Below are 22,360 nucleotides of genomic sequence, written 5' to 3' on the forward strand. Positions count from 1 at the left end.
CCATTTGCAAGGACTCGGAAGTTTGTAGTTATAGTCAACACTGAGACTAGTGACGTCACGGAGGCGTTAGTTACGCTACCGGAACACTGACTGAAAGAAATGTCTTGGGGCAATATAGACCGATATATATCAAGTAAACATTTGATAATTTTGTTTAATCATTTGTATATTTATTTATCTATTATTATTTTTAAGTACGTGTTATCGTCCTCAATATGATTTTATTTCCGGTCTGCTACCAAAAAACATTTCTTACAGGTGGTCACTAAAGAATTCTTAAGTGTTGCACTGGGGAAATGGAGCCAGTCTTTCTATCACATTGAGAGACGTAGGTTACAAAACTATTTTTCTCTTTACAAAAAACATATGAGGATTTGATCTATATCATATAGAAAGGAATATATACCTTACACATTCTTGAAATCTCTTGAACAGTGGATTCATCATTTACAATTGAAAAGTATAGTTTTATATTCCTTATACGTTTATACAAATACTGGTAGGCCTACAAGAGTGGCTTTGCTTTTTATACAAAATGTAATATTTAACTTTGGGTATTTATGGTGACAACAAAGTAGAAAAGCCAAAAGCCACTTGTACACGGAATATGGCGGTGGCTACAACAGGCCTAAAGGCTGCTTCATGATATTTACCATAAAGTTTATATTTTCCTTACAAAAAGGTAATCTTGAAGTTCTCTCCCTTTACAGAGTTAAGGCCATTGATACAATACAAAGGAAAATGACTAAGTTTACATCTCTCTGACATTAGTCAGGGGGGTACATCCACCTCCACCAACAGCCCCTTCCGAGGAGTGTCTTCCCGACTCCATTTCAGAAGAGGCAGAAGAAGAGAGCGTTGTGGTGGATCCCAGGGGGTCTAGGGAGCTCTGCACGGACATGGAGCGTTCACCGTGGGATCTGCGCGTCCTGTTGGGCGAGAGCTTGGCCGGGTCCACACTGCTGGGGTCTGCCTGTTGGAGAAGGGCACGACAAAAGGGCGTGATGGAGGATTACTCGTGGAGGGACACAAAGAGACGACTGCAAGGAAGAAGAAGAAGAAGAAAGAGAGATGTATGATTTGAAGCGAGGACAAGAGAGGCGGTGGCTGACATAATGGGAAGCCGTTGATGGTGGAGGGAGTGGGAGGGAGGGAGGAATGGAGGGCCCGAGACAATTCTACCATAATGGAAAAGCTTCAGGAAAAGGGGAAAGATGAGCAAATTGTAACTGGATAAAGTGAAGCAAAGGGAAGATTAGGGAGATAAGAATATCAGGAAAACATCAGCATCACAATGAATCTGTCGTTATTTTTGAAAATTAAACAATGTTTTTTGTTAAAGAATTATCAATTAAAATGGGGTTTCGTTAACACCTTGATCTCTGGTTATGTTCTTTGTTATAATGAGCTTAGTACTCGGTCAACGTAAGCATAGGTCTACATGTCTGTGAAATACAATTATGGGATACAGAACAGTATGCTCTTGAATTTAAGTTTGGTGAATCTAAGTAAAAGGCAATCTTAAGTTAAATATTCTAAAAAAACAAAGTAGTATTCGTCAGTAAACCAAAAATTTTCGTAAATGAACAAACACAAAATCCAGGCAAACTGTCAACATATCAGTTTTAATGACAGGACATGAGGTACAACTTATGGATAACAGTCCACTGTTCGTTTATTCTACAAATACCCAGTCAATACAGGTGAGCGAGAACGGTTTAAAAAATGTTATTTACAAATGCAGTTCTTTAGTAAACATCTCATCAGGCAAGATCAGTGTGCAGACAACAAAAAAGTGATGATAAGTAATTCAGAAGTCCAACGCCAACTCTCTGGCTTTAACTAGGAAATCGTCGTATGAGAGAAAACAGGAGTTTTACAATGGCATGCAGCAGGAAGAGTAGATTACATCTTTTTAAAAAGACTTGCCAACACTCTAGGTAGGACTACAGTTAAAATGATTGCTAGACTAGTTATAACACAAGCTCTCTCTCTCTCTCTATCCAACTTCAGAGTTGCATACAGTCACGTACAAGAGGCCAGAAAATAGCTTGAATTCCCTTCTGACTTTCCGTCGAAGCTGCATTGCTTCTGAGTTCCAGCCATGTCTGAATAGACCTATAGCACTTGATAGCTACACTTTTGAACCTAGAATCAGTCGAGCATAAACCTTCTTTCCTCGGTAATTCTCTTTGGCAGGGTGACTTCAGACAAAACAGTGACAAAAAATCAATAGATTTATTCAAATAACAGTTACATAATCACAGATGTATTCAGGTAACTAACACAAATAAAAAAATCACAGGTATATAATCATTTACAACCAGGGGAAACACGAGGAACAAAAATGATGAGACTACTACACTGGGAATACAGCAGGTGATTTTGCTCATTCGCATGGCGTTACTGTCCACAAATTAACATGAATATTTTCCATTGCATATTTGATCACTTAGAGTCCAGCAACATCTAACAGAACTTCAGAACTTTGGTAATGTAGAACTAGTGAGAAAGTGAAGGAAATTCATAAAAAGAATCTATTTCATTATTCTAATTTGGTTTGACAGTCTAAACATCCCTTTAAAAATCGACAGATACATCTAACCTTTAAACCTGTTCTTAACAATAAACCTTAAAAATTTTAGTTGACGAAAAATAAGCTCCAAAATACAATTGGAATTCAAAACATCAATTTCGAAAAAAGGTCAACATCACATAGAACAATAACTTACAAAATGCTAAGCCAAAATCTTGTGGAAAAAAGTTAAAAATTTCAGTTGAGACGAGAGATTAAACATAGAAATATCTCTATATAAAAAAGACAAGGGTAAATGCAGACTATATTTGAATAAAATATAGAAATATCTCTATCCAAAAAGGTAAATGCAGTATTAAGAGAATGTGATGATAAATACTTGACAGCTAATAAGTATTAAAAGAGGGTTTAGTCTGACACAATTACAGTCTGAATCACTACCAATTTCCTTATATTTTTGCATAATTCACTCAAATTATACCAGACTGAGGACTATAAATACAAAAACATCTGCAACATTTACATTATCTTGTCCGGGCTAGGGCGGAAAGGCTTCCCAAAGTCATTAAAATTATCAGTCTTAAATTATAATGGATAGGCAAGTTGGTCACTCAGTTAAGATTCTATGTTAGACCAAGGTTGGCCTAGCAGCTGAAAAGCAGAATCCCTCTGATGCACATAGGTCTACAGCACCCAAGTCAGTGTCATGTTTAAATATTTAACTAGAGAATTTGGGAACAATTTTACTTTATTAACAAACCTTGTTCAAACATTGTTAAGCAGCAACGATTGCCATCCAGTTCTGAAATCCTTTGGATTGATTAGACACAATATGGCTTTATTGTTAGACTAGGCTTTGAAGTTCATCACGCCCTTCTAGTAAGTAATTGTCAGAGGCTGAGGGTGAACTGGAATAGCAATATTTCTAATAATTTCCCCAAATGCATTCTCCTTTAACATTTTTTTTAAAGAATAATGGTTTAATTCTAATTTTCTTTAAAATCTGGTGTGATGAGACTTATACTAAACTTAGGTCAGGTTTTGCTAGAAATTTTCTGGGAGAAATGGGCTCTACAACGATAGCAAAGCCATCAGCTAGACGTCCTACTAGAAAAATATGACTTCAGTATCATTGTATCAGTTAGCAGGTTCTTCTTTATAGCTGCAACACTTAACTTTGAAGTAAATTTACCTCTTGTAGTTGTCTGTCAGTGCTGCACAGAGCCTAATATGACAGTAACCATTACTGGATTTTACCAATGTGGCCTTAACTGAATGACCAACAATGCAGATGCCACTAACACCAGCGAAGACTTAGTTTAAGATCCCAAACAGAGAAAGTATGAGCTAGTACTACTTGTATCAAAAGCCTCAGAATACAATATATAATTCAGCATAAACAGGTACATTGTAGGTATACGGGTTTCTCCAAAAAGGGGCAACACGTCAAGCATTGTGGAAGGAAGTTACTCAGCATTTACAGTTGCCAAACCTGAGCTTTAGTTAATTTCTTTGGTAGAGTAAGATATGATTCACTGGTAAAAATGCATATTCTAACTGACACAGAGTATTGTAGCAGGGTTACACTTGGAAAGTGATTCTGTGTTGGGTACTCTATAACTGAGGGCTTAATGTCTGCTTTTGAAGGTGTTGCAAACTTCTGCCTACTGGCAGTTCTTCAGGGGTAGTTAAGCTCTGGTCGGTTGATAGTATGTTGAAGTACATAATGAAGGTACGTGTGTGCTTGTTTTAACTCAAAATACTTCAAACATTCATGAGCTACAGGAAGTCCAGCTTCTTCTAGTTTCTCTAGTCAAAAGGGGCAGTAGCAATTAAGCAAAATCCATCTAGATTTTTAATAAAAATTGGTCAGTACTTTTATAGGGACATATGCTCAATACTTGTATGTAAAAGGAAGCATAAGTAGGGACTGAAAAAACACATCACATCAACTTATTTCAAAATCATCAGATATTCTTAAGCTGGTCATTTTTGTCTGGTCAAGCTTAGGCTTAGATTCCTTGTTTAGGAGCAAGGGATCAAGAAAGGAAATACCTACTCACTCATCACCCATATTCTCCATACATCACTATTCTGAATCTGGAACTTTGATGTTTTCGGTTTTCTCATGAAGCTCCACTTAAACACACCATGCCTACTAGGGTGGTGTAGCAGCCATGACAAGCCCTTCAAGAGCAAAGCCAGGAAAGCAGGGAGGTGACCAGCCTACCTCATAATCTGTTGTAGCTTGGTTAAGGCATGATTGCATTCAGGCAAACAAAATGCATACTGATTCACTCTATTGCAGGTGAAGAAGGTTCCCAGCACAAGGAGTCAACGTTTCAGTATTCGAAGCTACATAGGTACCACTTCTCTGGAAGGGGCTTTGGTATGAAAGGGCATACAGTTTTACAACAGTCACTCTGAACATCTGGTGTCATTTCCTCGAGGAATGCTCTACTTCTCTAGGAACATTTTATCCTTTTTGACCAGAGGTTATCAAGACTTATACATCTACAGTCTAGAATACAAGTGTGGGTATGCAGATGTCTGAAACTATAAAAAACCAAAAAAACTTGACAATCACTAAAAAAAATACTGCATCGCTGGATAGTTTTCCCAGTAAACATTTCAAATGTAGTCAGTTTCAGATTGAATTCATCATCGGCTCTAGCAAAGTTTCTATTTTATGCATTCAGAAGAGCTCAGAGCTTTGATTCTTGCTCAGTGATTTGTAACAAAGATCCTTTTCTGAGATGGAAATGAAGAAGCAGAAGATGAGTAGGATGATGGAAAGATGTTTCACTTGTTTCCGCTGGGAAGACTTGGAAAGATTCTTTGTTTTTTGCACTGATTCTTTCTTTCTCTCTTTATTAATCATGGAGAATTGCTCAAGGAGAATTGTTCATGGAGAATTGTTCATGGAGAATAGTCGAGTGGTTCTGGGGATCCCGACTATTGTGCGTGCGGCATTTTGGAAAGAGTAGAGGAATAACAAAATCAGACACGACATTAGCATCATTTCCTTTCTAACAAGCCTTCACACAAACATGAGCAATGTTTGCACAATTACATACAGTGCCAGAAAGGAAAATCACATCTTTACATACATGACTTGGCAGCTAATGAATCATAGACAAAATATATATTTATAAAAGTAAGTAGGCATTGTATGGATACATGAGAGAAAATCTAGTTATACACTCCATATCCACAAAAAGATGAATAATCATTCACTTTACAATAGATCTGGAAATTCAAGACTCACTGGTATAGCTTACATTAATTTCAGAGATTCTTCAGGGAGACTCCTACTTTACAATTTATGACAATCTTGATGAGGCTCATGGTGGCAATACTGATGATGGTTTAAATAAACGATGGTAGCATTAAAAAGAGCAAAACAACAACAGCAGCAGCAGCAGCAACAAAAAAACAAAAACATCTATAACAACAGCACCAGTGATAATAATGATGGTGATGATCATATCAGAATGTCAACTCTCCCTGCACTTATCGCCTCTTCTTATGAAGTACATTTTCCAGCTTCTTTCCTTCAGGAGGCAGCAGTTTCTGGAACAATCTAGAGCTATATAACTTCCGTCTTACACAGTGACAACTGTGTCAACCACAAGCACAACAATAGCCAATCGCCGAGGGCTAGTTACCATCTACATGAAATGTTAGTGGGGGTATATGGCCAAGAGCATTAACCCATCCAGCAGTGATTTGGTCCAGTTTCTCATGAATTTCTTCTTACCTGCATGACTATGATGCATTTTTAAATCCACTTTTACATGAAAGCTTATACGGAAGTCATTCTTATTTGTTAAGGCCACTTGTCAAATAAGATATCGCCTGAATATTTCAGCTTTAGAGCCATAAGGACAACGAAGATACAGTTTTGTGAGGATGGCTGTATAGTCTAATGATGAGTTTAGTCTAAAGATACTGGATTACAAGTAAATTTGGTTAACAATGAAAATATAAACGACTCTGTAACGGCCATTGGGTTGCCAGAGCTGATATTGGAACCTGTGTTGTGGTGGGTAGTGAAGGTTGCTAGGCTACAAATCTTACCGGCTGGAGATTTTAGCTAAATCCCTCCAGATTAAATTACATTTTCTCGTGGTATATAGGGTCATGAAGCTTCATTAGATAATTTTTAATAATGGACATACACCCCACAATATTTCAAAGCAAAAAGGCTAAAAAAAAAAATACACGACAAAGATGGTAACAAGCTAGACTCATGTCAGCAGCAACAGCTTGTGGCTTTCATTTATAAAACAAAAACTAAAAAGATCAACAATCATTCACTTTCTGTGTGAATTAAAGGTCCTTTCGCATTGCTGACTAGTTGATTAAGTTGATTAAGCGAAGGAAAAGGCAGAGGAAAACTTTTAACGCACGCTGCCTCTTGAAGAAAAGACGCTAGTCTTAGTATACTCCATAAAAATGATTATGCAAGTACTGTTGTGAAAGCAATAATAATAATGATAATAACCATTGCAACATTACAACAGAGGCTTATACGAGACTGCATCATCTTTTAAGGAACTTCAAAAATGATGTATTCAGGTAATTGTTGATGTTAAGCAAATCTATTCAGACGTGTTTATACTTCCCCCTGAGAGAGGAACACTCCAAGGATTGGCAGGTTTCCAGGTTACCCCGGGCAGTGTTCTTTCTCCTAGAATATTTGCATTAAAGAAAGCTGGTGGTCTGAGAGAAAGCAACGAGGTAGATATACCGACAGATAAACGATAAAGAGAACTCACGTCCCGAAAGCAAGTCTCCTTAGCTGAGGTCCCAAGCATTCGAGATTAGAGTTCAGTCTTGACGTACGAAAAGTGTATATGATCATAAATTTGCAAGTTTCTTGGCAATGATATAAACTACTGTTCAACTTTGGTAGCCATCTGACGTAGCTATCTGATGACACTGTTGGCAGGCGGAAATTCGGGTTTCTGAGAATGTTAGGACCAAGGGTTTGGACCTGCTGGGACGATCCATGTCTAGGCTGTAATCCAGATAACGTTGAATTTTGTAGACTTTAAGTAAAATACGTTACTGCATTGGCGCCAACCAAAAAAAATACAAGAGTTACGAAGCAGAACTGAGCTGAAATGTGAATTTGGTGCGTAGACAACATGGCTGTGCGCCTTACATGTTGAAGTCCATCGATATACAAACTAGCAGGCAGAACTTCGCGTGATAAATTCATCGAGAAAAGCGAGAGTATTTGAAGTGAACACAGAAAGTGAGTGAAGAGACAGGCCAACGGGTGAGAAACGCCACATCTACAAGATAAAGCTAGTACCGTTAACAAATGCAAACTACAGATTGAGACAGCATACATTCTACTCTCCACAGTTAGGTGCAAAGAAAGGCAAATCAAGTTTATAGTGAACCACGAGTGGTTGACCTTCAAATACACGTGCTACGGAGTACTTCATTACTTTAACAAGAAAACAGAATATATTTAACTCTTTTTTCCGAAGTGTGCTTCAAGTCTAGGAGTTAGGAGGGCATTCACTCTGCCTACAGCTAAGTCAAAGAAATCACTTCTCAAGTAGGGAGCATTTCAGAACACGAAACTCTGTTAGGTCTGTGTGATAGGCCTAATCTGATGCTACCTCTTGCAAGGAGATACTTCTGTAACATACCTGCACAGGACATAAACGTTGAATTCTGGGATTTGTGTGCGTGTGCGCTCATGTGTGTCTGGTTGTGATTCAGTTCCATGCATATGTGTGTGTGTGTCTGTGTGTGTGAGCATTCATGCATGTGTTCGTTACCGTGTCTGTGTAAGAGTTCTCTCTCTCTCTCTCTCTCTCTCTCTCTCTCTCTCTCTCTCTCTCTCTCTCTCTCTCATTCTGCTTTTGTACCTGTATTGGTTCCATTCTTCCTTACAATCTCTCTCTCTCTCTCTCTCTCTCTCTCTCTCTCTCTCTCTCTCTCTCTCTCCCCCTTTGTACACTCTACATAACATTCCACACTCTTTCTCCTCTGTTCCGTTGTCAATTATGTCTCTATTCCTCTGCAATATATTTAAATCAGCTTTCACAATCACAGCATTTAGTAATCTATCAGATATTCACACCTTCAACTCCTTTCTGCTTCAGACACACGCACACACACAGTCAGTCACTCTCTCACTCTCTCTCAAAGTAGCAAAACTGTGTACAGTGTATCCTGTAAAAAAAAAAAAAACTAATGATCGGAGTGTCTCCCAACTCACCTGGTAGGCTAAGGCGTTCATGATGATGTGGTATGGTACTAGGCCTAACGGGTGTATCTCCTTCATGAGGATGTTGGCTGGGATCTTGTAGAACTGTATGTACTCGAGGAAGTTCCCTATGACCTCCTTCAGGTCGGTGTTGGGCTGGTTGTCGCAATGTTTCTTCGACCACATCAGTCCTGCCTGTTCCGAAGAGGGATCGTTTTAGCTCAAAGCTCGTGAAAAAGTAATTGGAACTTCACGGCTACAGGTTTTATTATTATTATTATTATTATTATTATTATTATTATTATTATTATTATTATTATTATTATTATTATTCAAAAGATGAACCACATTCATATGCACCAAGCCTACAACAGGGGCCAGTGACTTAAAATTCAAGCTTCCAAGCAATATTTGGGCGTCCATTTGAAACAAATAACACAAGGTAATGGGCCTCACAGAAAGAAAGAGATCACTCATTAAAAATGGGAAAAAAATAAATTGACAAACTAATAAATAGGTTAAAATATAAGTGAATTATTAAGTTAATAATAAAGTAGCCTCGCTTAACTCAAACCTCACGTAAAAAGCAATTGGAATTCCATGGATAAGTAATGACGATCATTACGAAAAAAGGCTACTGAAACGGTTTTACGAAAAATCGTTAACTGGTAACTCTCAACTTTAAAAGAACTTCTTTGTCCTTTTATTAGCATTCTTTCATGAACTTATTTATCAACCTCTGTTCCTTCCATATGACATCATCATCATCATCTCTCTCTCTCTCTCTCTCTCTCTCTCTCTCTCTCTCTCACCTGGAACTTGGTGAACTCATCGGCCTTCAGCTCCTCTCGGGCCATGATGAGACGGACCACATGTTGAGGCAGGAGAGTGAAGGATCCCAGGTTAAGGACTTCGTTACCATGTTCATCCACAAATTCTAGAACCTGTCAGGAATATGAAATATATTTAAATGAATGAATTTCAGGGCTAACAAACAGTTATGATACTTTATTATACTTATTTGGTGGTGATAGTTAAGGTTAAAATTTTAAATTGAAGTGCGTCACCAGTACTGAATTTGGCAGTAGGCCTAATCATTACGATGAAGTCTTTTGAACTGAATTGAATTGAATATGGAATTTAGGCCAAAGGCCAAGCGCTGGGACCTATGAGGTCATTCAGCGCTGAAACGGAAATTGACAGTAAAAGATTTGAAAGGTGTAACTTCGTAGTTGCACTATGAATCAATTGTTAGGATATGGTGGAAAGTAAGATGGAAGGATGAGAATATGAAAGGAGGTACAGTAAAAGGAATGAAAGGGGTTGCAGCTAGGGGCCGAAGGCACGCTGCAAAGAACCTTATGTAATGCCTACAGTGCACCACATGAGGTGCATTGACGGTACTAACCCCCCTACGGGCGTAAAAGTGATAATCATTACGATGAACTCTTTTGAACAAATTCTATTAACCTCGAATAATTCTCTAAATTCCCACAGATTTTTCAGCAAATTCTTATCCTAAAGTTCCTATTCTATTATAGTTCAAAATAACACGAAAAATGCATAACCCAAAGCTCTCTTATTAGACTTCAGTACAGGACACAAATTCCAAAACAAACTTACAACCCTAAGAGAACAACCTATGAAACAACAGGCTGGGATGTCCCAACAACCACAACCTATCTCTACCAAAACCGCTAAGGACTCTTTCCTCCCGACCACGCCTCCTTCACCTACACAAACCCCTTCCCATCTTTACCTTTACAAACCCCCACCCAACCCCCAAGACCACATCTAAGTAGGCATGATATCCCAAAAAACGCCATACATTTTTGACCAGTAGGTCTAATAATCATCAGGCCATTTGAATAAAGTCAGTAAACCTCATATAATTCTCCAAATTCCCAAAGAATTTCAGCAAATTCTTATCATAAAATTACTGCTGTGTGTAAGAATGAGATCTCAAAAAATACCAGACCTTTTGAACCATAGACTTCGTGCATTTGTATTGGATGTATCTCTCGGCCGAGGCTAGCAGAGCGCACACCGTGTCGACGTTGATGCAACATTGCACGAACCCTGAGCATCCCTTTCTGAGTTCGTCTAGGCCATAGTAATCCGCTGCATTCATCAGTCCTGCAATGAACAATGATCATCGAGTGGTTACGTTAAATGAAATCGGTTGAATGGAAGGTAGTAGTGTTTTATAATGGCTGAAATGAACACTCGAATTTATAGGTCTAACGGTTTTTTCCTAGATCTAAAAATATACTTGACTCGAATATCCTACAGACTGTAATATATCCCCTTAGTGTAAGCGTGGAGACCCTACATATGAAAAAAAAAAAAGACGAAAGAAAGATTCATTATGTTTAGTTGACATAATCATTAAATATTCTGGTAAATTTTTACTTTAATCCATGATTGCATTCTGGAGTTGATAATGTGACTCTCATATGTTTTAATGTGCTATGAATGGTCCTCTCGGTAGAAAATTAGTAGTTTCAGACGTACTGGAGCCCCCATACATTCTACAATTACGGGAAAAAAACCGGTGGGTATTATTTCACTTATGGACATTAATTGCTTTCAACATAAAATATAGGTTTTTCTGTTGTATTATGATGTGATTTGAATGATTTTGAGGTTTATTTCCATCGCAAATGAATACTTATCCTTCCCCGGCAAATGATATACTGTATACAAAATTAATAAAATTACGACTTGTCAGAATACTGCCCCCCCACTTCATATAGCTAATACGGCAAAACTGTGTTTACTGATTACAGTTTTGCCGTATTAGCTATGGAGAGAAGGGGTGCAGTATTCTGACAAGTCGTAATTTTATTAATTTTGTATACAGTATATCATTTGCCGGGGAAGGATAAGTATTCATTTGCGATGGAAATAAACCTCAAAATCATGTAAATCACATCATAATACAACAGAAAAACCTATATTTTATGTTGAAAGCAATTAATGTCCATAAGTGAAATAATACCAACCGGTGTTTTTGAAGGGGGGATCACAAAATGAATAAAACACAAGAATGTATTACACCTAACCTATCCTTGGGTGCACGGTCTTTATTTTCCCAAGGAAGGTTGGGGGGGGGGGGAGGGCCTTTATCCCTATGGACCCACCCCCCACTTCAACATAAACCTAGGTCACTAGGTCCCTACTTACCTAGCGCGTGGAATCACTTTAAAAACGTTCAATAAACCTTACCCTGATCAGAATCAGAACTTCCAAAGGTAGGCTATTATAGGACCTTAATTTGTATCATTGTATTTCGCTCTTTTGTATTTTCCCCAGCCAAAAACTAGGGTTTTCCTCTGTGGTTCCCTTAAATTAAAGGATATAAGAGGTTCCAGGATCTTTAAACCTCTGAAATATTACCGAAAAAAAAGAAATTCAGATTGGCCGAAACCATCCAGGGAACAAGTGGGTAGCAATTCGCCAGTAAATAGCTCTGTTCCAGACCATTTTCAATAGATTTCAGCACATTTCACGTATTAATCAAATTAAGGAGACTTGAAAAACGAAGCAAAAATAACCTCCAAAAACTGAAAATGGTATTAAAATAAGGAATAAACTATAAAATCTACTCTATCCTTAAAAAACAATGTCGGAATGCTTACCGAGGAGTGTACGAGGCTGCAGAGTGACGCATCCAGTGTGGATGTACTCGATGAGCTGCCTGAAGACGTCAGGTTCGAACTCTTCCACAATGAGCGTCTGGTGGACATTTCCCTGTGGCTGTTGGGGGACATTTAGCAGGAGAGAGATGCACGTTACATGACAGTCACCTTACGACTGAAGACTTCTTCTTCTTCTTCTTAAGTACAGAGAGGGAGGGTGAAATGAAGGTGAAAAGGTGAAGGGAAGTGGATATAAAGCTAGTGGTGCACAGTGAAGGGGAATAATAATATAATAAAAACTCTAAGTTCAAAAAGAGTGAGGGTTGTCAGTCCAAGAACAAGATCAGCAGCATCAAGCAGAAGGGTAGCAACAGAACAAAAGTCAAAGAAACAGGAGAATATCAGGTATATCGGTCTAGGTCAACTGAAGTACAAAATGCAGGAACGGAGTCCTTCAAAAACCAATATTTCATGAGTAAATTGTGTCATTAAATGTAATCTTACATTGAAAAATAGCTGAAATATGTTAAATAATTGCAAACTGAATTAGAACCACGTTAATTCTCATGATTAAAACTCTGCAGGCACAAAAATTGTTAAAAATTGCAAACCTATTCACAAAGTCTTCGAAAGATCCATTGGCTGGTGACGGCTGTGTTCAGATGAAAAAAAAATTCACCAAGAAAATGTTTGATTATGACACAAAAATCATTTGTGACAATAATGAAAGCTCTAACATTATTTAGATAACAAAAAATCGTAAATGTTCTGATGAAAAATCACCAAACACATTAGTTAAGAAATATACATTTTTTTTTCATGGATTAGTAACAAAATAAACAGCACACGATTTTATTAAGTTCATTAAAAACTCAGTGTGTTCAGGCACTAGTCAGTTGAGATCGCAATTATGGTTTATTTATAAAATCCAGTAAAAGAACCAACGCATTACCATGCACAAACGTCAAATCAAGACCCTTTTTTAAAAGTAAAATTATTAGTCATGCTTCATGCTGATACTCTCCCACGGTACCTGTACTGTAACTTTGCATGAGAAACTTTAAAATAGAACATTCATGCTTCAGCTATCTAGTTCAAGAGCCACTAGGTCTAGAGGTCTAGATGTGGGTAAGGAACCTATAGAGTCTAGTCAAAAATGCTTTTTGTGTGGAGTGAGTGCTTCAGAGGGCGTTCAGTGCTTGGGGTAGACCACCTCACAAGAGTTTTAGAAAATTTGTTTAGAGAAAGATGTTATCTTAGGTTTAAATTTTATATATATATATATATATATATATATATATATATATATATATATATATATATATTGGAATTTATATATATATATACATATTGGAGTCGGCACTTTATATGAATATAAGATAAACTGAGAACTATTCCGGTTACCGATAGAGCAAAATAGAATTATCTGAAAGACTGAATTGAGAATTGAACTGAAAGCATTCCTATGATAAAATTAGACCTAAGGCCTAATACCTTGACCTTAAAAACGATCCTTTCAGCAATGTTTTAGCGATGAGACGATTCAGATTCTATCAGTAGTAGGAATGTACAGAATTTATTAAAAGGAAAGCATGTGGAACACTACTAAACAAGGTAACTCCTAAAGATAGTCTTACTTTTTATGTGGTGAACGCTATAATGTCGAGATAAGGGGAAGAATGTGTTGGAAAACTGGAATTCACTGAATAAATTGGTTAAATATTCATTGTTAACCAGAGTAATGTAAGATTAATGTAACAAGTGACTTCAAGAACAAAACAGAAACATAATAACCGATCAGGACAGGGACAGTGCTATGGAAATTCACTGTGGGCTGTGAATGTTGTATTATAATCAGTCCTTGTTCACTGAAACCTACTGATTTAACAAGCTTGCCGAATTTTAGTGAACTATGTGGCAAGTGTCTAGATTTACATGTGCATCTAGTACCAACCGTATAAAAGGAGAAACGTAACTAGGCCTATATGTGTAAACTGAATTTGTTGATTTGGCTTTTTGACTTACTGAATGAGTATTGTAAACTGAAAACAAGTAATAGGTTAAGGATTTTCAAGTTAGATTTTGATGCAGATGGATGGGATGATACCTATGATTTTTAAGTACTGACCCGCAATGACTTGAATGGATAAAAAGTAAAATGGCCAATACTTTCAATGTAAATAAAATGGGAGATTAAAACTTCTGTTCAAAAAGTATTTACAAGTCAATATGTCTGTAATTCAAAAACATATTTAGATGAATAGTAAAAATTGTAATGTAGTGAATATACTTTAATTGCTAATTTTATTTATGTAAATATATTATGATGTATATACAATATTACAAATTGTAAGAATTGTAAATATATATTTTCTTAATGAAATAAAATTAAGTTTGAGACCTGATATACAAAATTTTAACTGAAACTTTAACTGCAGTTTGTCAGATTCTAAACAAAAAAGAGAAAAATTAAGTGTGGAAAATATTTCAGAAATTTATGAAAAAAATATCGAGTTCTCATTAGTTTTTTTTAAAACTCATTACAAACAACAGACTTTTGTGTGTTTTACAGTTTAAGATTCATCTCAGCATAGGAAAAAAGAACAAAAAAATAAACCATAGACTCATAATCAGTGAAGGCACCAAGTTACCGTACATCCATCAACTAAATCCGTTCATGAGACCTAAACGATTTCCTTATTTAGAACGACTATTGGTTTACATTTCCACATAACTATTTAAGAACTATTAGGTTCCAGTTCATATTCATTTTTTAAATAATGGAGATTTGCATGCAGTAGGGATATAAATATATATGTGCTTAACTTCATTCGATCGACTACTTAAACTTTATGCGTACTTGGACCGTGAAGCTACATGCTGCTCAGAAAAAAAATAATTACAGGACGGAGTCACTATTATAAGGTGAATTTATTGCAATTTAAAGATTCAGATCCTTTCAGACATGTTTTTTAGTTACGATATATAAGGAAAAGATGCGAGTGGGAAGGCCAAATTGAGAGAGAGAGAGAGAGAGAGAGAGAGAGAGAGAGAGAGAGAGAGAGAGAGAGAGAGAGAGAGAGAGAGAGGAGTTATTTTTGAGCACTGAAAAACACTACAAGTGAGAACGAAACATACGCCATTTCATATATATATGGGATCGAAGCCTACCTCAGGGATGGTGTCCAGTTTGTGCGTATAGCCGGTGCGCTGTAAGCAAAACAACACAGCGCTGGCGTTAGCCTAGCCCAGGGATCGCACTGACTCGTTTACGTAAACACTGATTATTTTGCTCCTACATGATTATATTTTCCTTTTTTATACACTTTTTTTTTGCGTATAATATACACGCACACACTCCTGGCATTAACTAGGAAACAGATGAACAAAGAACTGCCTCACTATAGGATGTACTCATACGAGAATGGTATCGTGGACCTAGGCCTATGTGGTTGCATGAGAGTCACTACAGATGGCACTATACCAAAAACCACAAGTTAGCTCTACATAAAAGTTACATTTTGAACCCTTAATTTGTTGCAGAAATTGAATGCTAACCGTCATGCACACACAGAAAATCAATGTATACAAATGTGAGAACACTGATTTTGGGCAATCCACTTTCTCGGAAACAAAAAATGTCTGTAAACACCGATTCCACGTATGAGGTTATTTTAACTTTTTATTTTCTCCTACAGCTACAGTTATGTGGAGAAGCTATGGCGGGAATTTTTTAAAACTGGAGTCTACTACTCCTTACGTTTTATCTGGTAAAACGAAGGCAGACACCTAACATACAATTGATCAAAGCCTTATGATTACACAAGCAGCAAACATACAAGTATTATCCTCGAATTATGCGCGGGTACTGGCTTGTCTACAAAGCAATTATTCCAGTGCTTCCGTATGAGCTAACGTTTAGCGCAGAGAAGCAACCATTATCATCAATGTTATATTTTTTACTTGACTTGAAATTGCGTTAGCAGAGTTTTAGAGTTTTCTGTTACAGGAGAGAAGTGAGTGTTATAGCAAACTTGAAATCTTCAAGTGTCCTAATTTTTGCAGCAAGTGTGTGTCCTTTACTGAAATTGTCAACTTGATAAGGAATGTTGATAGAGAGAGAGAGAGAGAGAGAGAGAGAGAGAGAGAGAGAGAGAGAGAGAGAGAGAGAGAGAGAGAGAGAAAGAAATTAACTGTGATGTAGACCTATAATCACTTCATGTAGACCTATAATCACTTCATGTACATGAGCAACACAAATTGCTTGTGACAGAGCGACAATTTTTTATCAGATGACATTAGGAGACACAGCAATGGGAATCTCCTTGAAGCTATAACAAAACCCTTTGCTTTTTTTTATTTGTTCAAAATGTACCTGAACTTCCTCCCTCCCAGACAGATCTCCTACAAAAAAACATAAATCTAGCAAAGGATAAATTCTACTGTGAAGATTTTCCATGTCATTAAATGTAATGTTAACACTCCACAATACCCCTCTATATAGTGGATAGGGTCAAGTACAGTACACAAAACTCTGCAACTGCAATTTCCGTCAAGGGCAAATATGCAATACTCCTGCTTTTTTCACATCGAAATCACACACCTGCGGAACATCAAGGCTTAATAAGCTCAGTGGATGAGAAAGGTGCACCTAGACCTATAAACAAGAAAATTTTGAAAAAATTAAGAGGATTTTCAATGAAAGTCTTCTGTATCGCATATCAAATAGAAGTCAGCCTACAACACTCCATTTTCTTGATACTTTAATACTTTATATTACAGTATTTACTTAAATACTTGAGAGATAGGTGCAACCTCCTGGTGTCTCTCCAGTGTCAGAGCGCACTTTATGCAAACTCAGCAGCTTCTACAATCATGCGGCTTTTAAATTAGACTTCCTTTGGAAATAAAACCAAGGGGGGTTTCTTCCCCTGGCGTTATCTGGATGACGTTGGCAATGCAAGGAAACGCGGATAAAGTCTTTTAAAAAGTCTTAAATTTTAGCATTTTTTTAGACTATTGTAGAATATATAAAAAAATTGTACATTTGAAGTACGGGAAAGTATTAAAACCGTAGCTATACGCATAGGGCTGTTTGGAAACGGAGAGAGAGAGAGAGAGAGAGAGAGAGAGAGAGAGAGAGAGAGAGAGAGAGAGAGAGAGAGAGAGATTATAATCAGAAGGGTCAGAGGACTGTCAAACTAAGTGAAATTTTTACAAGAATACAGAAGATATATATATATATATAAAATATACATATATATATATATATATATATATATATATATATATATATATATATATATAAATATATATATATATAAATATATATATATATATATATATATATATATATATATATATATATATATATATATATATATATATATAGAGAGAGAGAGAGAGAGAGAGAGAGAGAGAGAGAGAGAGAGAGAGAGAGAGAGAGGCAAATGATTGTTAAAAACAGTTAATTCTTTTAAAGAAAGCGAGAGATATAGACCAAACAGCGTTATACGAAACTATAGTATTCAGATATACTTTATCTCCCCGTCAGGTACGCAGCCGAAGGTAACGACTGAAGCAGGGCGTGGCACTTCGGTAAATGACGCCCCTGATTATTTATTGACATCAGGGGCAGGAGGGAGCTATAACTTCAACCACCGCCCCCCTACCCCCCTCCACCAGTTCGCCTCTCAATGTACAGGAAATGGTCTGAGAGATGGCAGAGGGAATTACCAACGGCCTCCCAATGTGAAATTTTGATCAAATAAAAGTGGATGGATCGTAAGGTCTCTCTCTCTCTCTCTCTCTCTCTCTCTCTCTCTCTCTCTCTCTCTCTCTCCACAAACACACACACATCTACATACAGTATTCAAAAGGGTTATTATCCTGTTAGGGAAACTTTCACGCACCTTAATATAGATCGGAACATCTCTCTCTCTCTCTCTCTCTCTCTCTCTCTCTCTCTCTCTCTCTCTCTCCACGCATACACAGTATTTAAAAGTCCAATACCCTGTTAGGGAAACTTTCGCATACCGTTATACTTTTTCTCTCTCTCTCTCTCTCTCTCTCTCCACACACACACACACACAGCTTTCGAAAGTGCCAATACCCTTTTAAGGAGACTTTCACACTCCATAATCCCTACAGGTAAAAAAAAAAAAAAAAAAGTAGGAAAAATGCATTATTAATTCGGCAATAGCCCACCCCCTTCCCCACACAGCCCGAAGGGCGAACAAACAATCATTGCTTAATCGATAAACAATTACATTGCAAACTTTGCAAAATGACACCAGTTTCCTTGCACTGCCAACGAATCATTGGTGCGGAAGTTACCAAATGGGGGTATTTAATTCTGTGTCGTATTGAACGAATTATAAACCTGTAACTAACTTTGCATTTAACACTTAGAACAATATTTCCCCATTCGTACTTGAGATAACTTTGGAGGCAAAATGTCTCGATATCTAACGTGATAAAACCTACGGCTAACATGGCATTTAACTGATTTCCTGATCTATAGAATGATTATATTTTCCCATTCGTACTTTGATTTTAATTTGGAGGAAAATGCTTCTCTCACACAATTGCTGGTGTCACTCTTTCTCTGCTATATACACCTGGCTCTAGAGATCATTGCCTAACCCAAGATCTATTTTTGGGGACTACAAAAAATAATGGTGCAGATATTCCGAGGGGTCGATGATTTGTTTTAATTTTTTTCCTCTTAAAAGAAAATTATTCATTCGTTTTGATTCGTTTTCTGGATCTTTAGGGAATTTTGAATAAATGTTAAGGTACGGAATGAAATTATTCAGGGATTGTTATGTATTGTGAACGGAATTGTATGTATGTATATACAGTATATATATATATATATATATATATATATATATATATATATATATATATATATAAATATATATATATATATATATATATATATATATCTTTTTATCTATCTATTATATATATATATATGATATATATATAAATAAAATATATATAATGTATATATTATATACATATAAATATAATATATACTGTATATTGTATACATAATTTATGTACTATATATATATATATATATATATATATATATATATATATATATATATATATATATATATATATATATATATATATATATATATATATATATATATATATATACACTCTTCATCTTACCCCTCGGAATCCTAATGGATTTGAAATCATTTTAAACACACAGCTGGGCATCTGTCCCTCACAAATACCCAACAGAAGATAGATATTCACTACACTAACAGTTCGCCTCATTTCCCTACACCTAGTTTAGGCACCTTCTTTCTCACTACCGGTGACGAGAACGATGAAGATGATGATGATGATGATGATGATAGTGATGATAGTGATGATGATGGTGATACTGTAATACATATATGCAACATATAGATTACGGATACAGAGAAAAAAATATATACTGTAAAGGAAAAAAGAAAAATAACAGACAAACAAACAAACTCTTACAAATACAAACTTTTTTTTTTTGAGAACCTGGGAGGGAGGGAGGGAGGGAGGGAGGGAGGGAGGGAGGGAGGGAGGGAGGGAGTGAAGAAGCGACGGAATCAATTTTGTGATGTCTGGCTTCATCTTCGCTTTGATGATGGAGACAACGAATGAGAAAAGGGGGGAGGAGGGGGCCAGGATTTTGGGGGCGGGGGAGGTAGGTAGGCTTAAAATTAGCGCCCCCTCCCCCTCCGCCCCCGCCGAGGACTTTTACAAATTGCAACATTTGAGAAAGATGAAATAATGGACATTTTCAGGACTTGCAACATTTTGAGAAATTTCAAAAACGGACATCTCTGGGACGTTTCAGAACACTTAGGGGGACTTGGGGACTTTTTTTGGGGGGGTGTTTTGGTTGTTGATCATGAAATCCAAATTTGGAGACATATGGTAAAACGTAAACAAATGCAAAAATTACACACACACACACGCACACACAGAGAGACACATAAGACTTCCTCAGTGGAAACCGAGACTGGCTCCTGCGGTTAGAAATATATAGGAATTCTATATCTATAAGATTTCATTTCTATCTATACTAATCTAGATCAGCGCCTATACAGGAGGACTCAGAAAGCTTCTGAGGAGGCTAAATCCTTCAAGGAATTCCACGAACTATGAAAGATAATAAGGTCTAAATGTTCGAAGATAATCTTGATCAGAAGAATTTCCCATGAAAACACGAATTATGCTGAGCGTTACTAAAACAAATCGTTTCAGGAATACTTAGAAATCCAGTATGTTTTCAGTCAGGGATTTTAATGTTCCAGAAATTTAACAGTGAACTATTGTAGTCTGAAAGTCCCAGAAACCTACGATTCAAACAGACATTTCTAGAAGCAGCTCAGATCTAACTGTACCTGGTAACCAGCAAGATACCTGGAACTTGGGGTTATTGGTATTTTGTAGATCCTGGCGTCCCATGAAACTCAAATCTTTATTAGTGATGTATTTTTGCCTATTCAGGGAATCGAAAAATTCAAATCGATATTCCTGAAAGCTGCGTCCCACGAAACTCAAATCTATTAGTGATGTGTTTTTGTCTATTCAGGGAATCTAAAAATCAAATCGATATTCCTGAAAGCTGCTCAATCTGAAATAAGAATTTCAGAGTGACAATGCACTTTCTGTGTGCAGCCTAGACCTGAAATATTCAGTATTCCAGACAATCTTCTTGAGACTCGACCAAAATTCGGTGTTCCAGATGTTCTAGAGTCACGGGCCGCAAATTCCAGAGATGTATGCTGGTATTGCGGCAGCCCCTAATGTTTTGTCATGCCGTTAGGTTAGGTTAGGTTAGGTTAGATTAAAACCATATTATCAATTTGGGGAGTGGGAAACACAATGAGATTATTTTCGGTTACATCTCGGGAAAATGTCCACGGGCCTTTTTCATTTGATAAGACTTACTGTTTCGCGAACTTCAAATGTGGTATATGATCTAAATGCTGTTCAGAAGCTTTTTTAGAATATCAAGCAGAATTCGGTCGATGTATTTTACGCTAAAGCTATTAAAATAATTGTAGGACTTTTTACTGTTTAATGTTTCATTCTGAATTAAGTTTCCGTGAGACACGAATTCTAGGTAAGGAAGGAACACTGAATTTATATTTTTAAAAGCTTAGATGTCAACTTTCGGATTTTCCCGATACGATAATTTTGAAACGTTTGCGCCATTTTAGAAACGTCGGCTAAATTTTTTCCTTTAAAAAAACATTGGCTAAAACATTTTTTTAGAAAAACTGGCTAACCTTTTGTTAAAACATCAGCTAAAACATTTTTAGTAACGTTGGCTATTTTTTTTTATAACATTGGCTAAAAACCTTTTTTCAGAAACATTGGCTAAGACTTTTGTTAAAACATTAGCTAAAACATTTTTAGAAAAATTGGCTAATTTTTTTTTAAACATTGCTAAAAGCTTTTTTCAGAAACCTTGGCTAAAACTTTTTTCTTAAACATTGACTAAAACATTTTAGGAATCATTGGCTAAAAATTTATTTTTAAGCATTGGCTAAAACATTTTAAGAATCATTAGCTAAAACTTTTTGTTTAAACATTGCTTAAACCTTCTTTTAAACACTGGCTAAAATTTTTTTTCAGAATCATTAGCTAAACCTTTTTTGTAAACATTGGCTAAAACATTTTAAGAATCATTAGCTAAAACTTTATTCTAAACAATGGCTAAAACATTTTAAGAATCATTAGCTAAAAATCTTCTTAAAACATCTAAAACATTTTCAGAAACTTTGCCGAAAACAAACTCCTATAAAAAAAAGCACTACTACAACATCTCCTATATACTCTCAAAGATTCCCTTCCAGCAAAAACTGGAATCCAGGAATCCTGGAATCTCTCTAAGCGGAACCAGTCTTCGAGTCTCCAGGAAAAGGAAGTCATCGCCCA

At 36.5% G+C, this 22,360-nt stretch overlaps 1 protein-coding gene across 5 annotated transcripts in view; it reads right to left on the bottom strand.

Annotated features, from left to right (window-relative positions):
* Positions 1-607: 607 nt before the first annotated feature.
* Positions 608-22,360, bottom strand: part of gprs (speckle type BTB/POZ protein) — a 26,853-nt gene continuing 5,100 nt past the window's right edge. Inside the window, exons 4-9 of one of the 5 annotated variants that reach the window (XM_067129462.1) lie at positions 15,581-15,619; positions 12,410-12,527; positions 10,747-10,904; positions 9,581-9,712; positions 8,781-8,963; positions 608-973 (exon numbers count right to left, since the gene is read on the bottom strand). In XM_067129462.1, coding sequence (XP_066985563.1) covers positions 752-973; positions 8,781-8,963; positions 9,581-9,712; positions 10,747-10,904; positions 12,410-12,527; positions 15,581-15,619 — 852 coding nt within the window. In that variant the 3' untranslated portion in view covers positions 608-751. Of the gene's footprint in view, positions 1,041-2,224; positions 5,492-8,780; positions 8,964-9,580; positions 9,713-10,746; positions 10,905-12,409; positions 12,528-15,580; positions 15,620-22,360 lie in introns of those variants that run through there. The other 4 variants (XM_067129464.1, XM_067129466.1, XM_067129463.1 and 1 more) reach the window with 4 other exon arrangements.

Source organism: Macrobrachium rosenbergii, chromosome 27 (assembly GCF_040412425.1).
Source record: "Macrobrachium rosenbergii isolate ZJJX-2024 chromosome 27, ASM4041242v1, whole genome shotgun sequence".
In the NCBI taxonomy this organism is placed as follows: Eukaryota; Metazoa; Arthropoda; class Malacostraca; order Decapoda; family Palaemonidae; genus Macrobrachium; species Macrobrachium rosenbergii.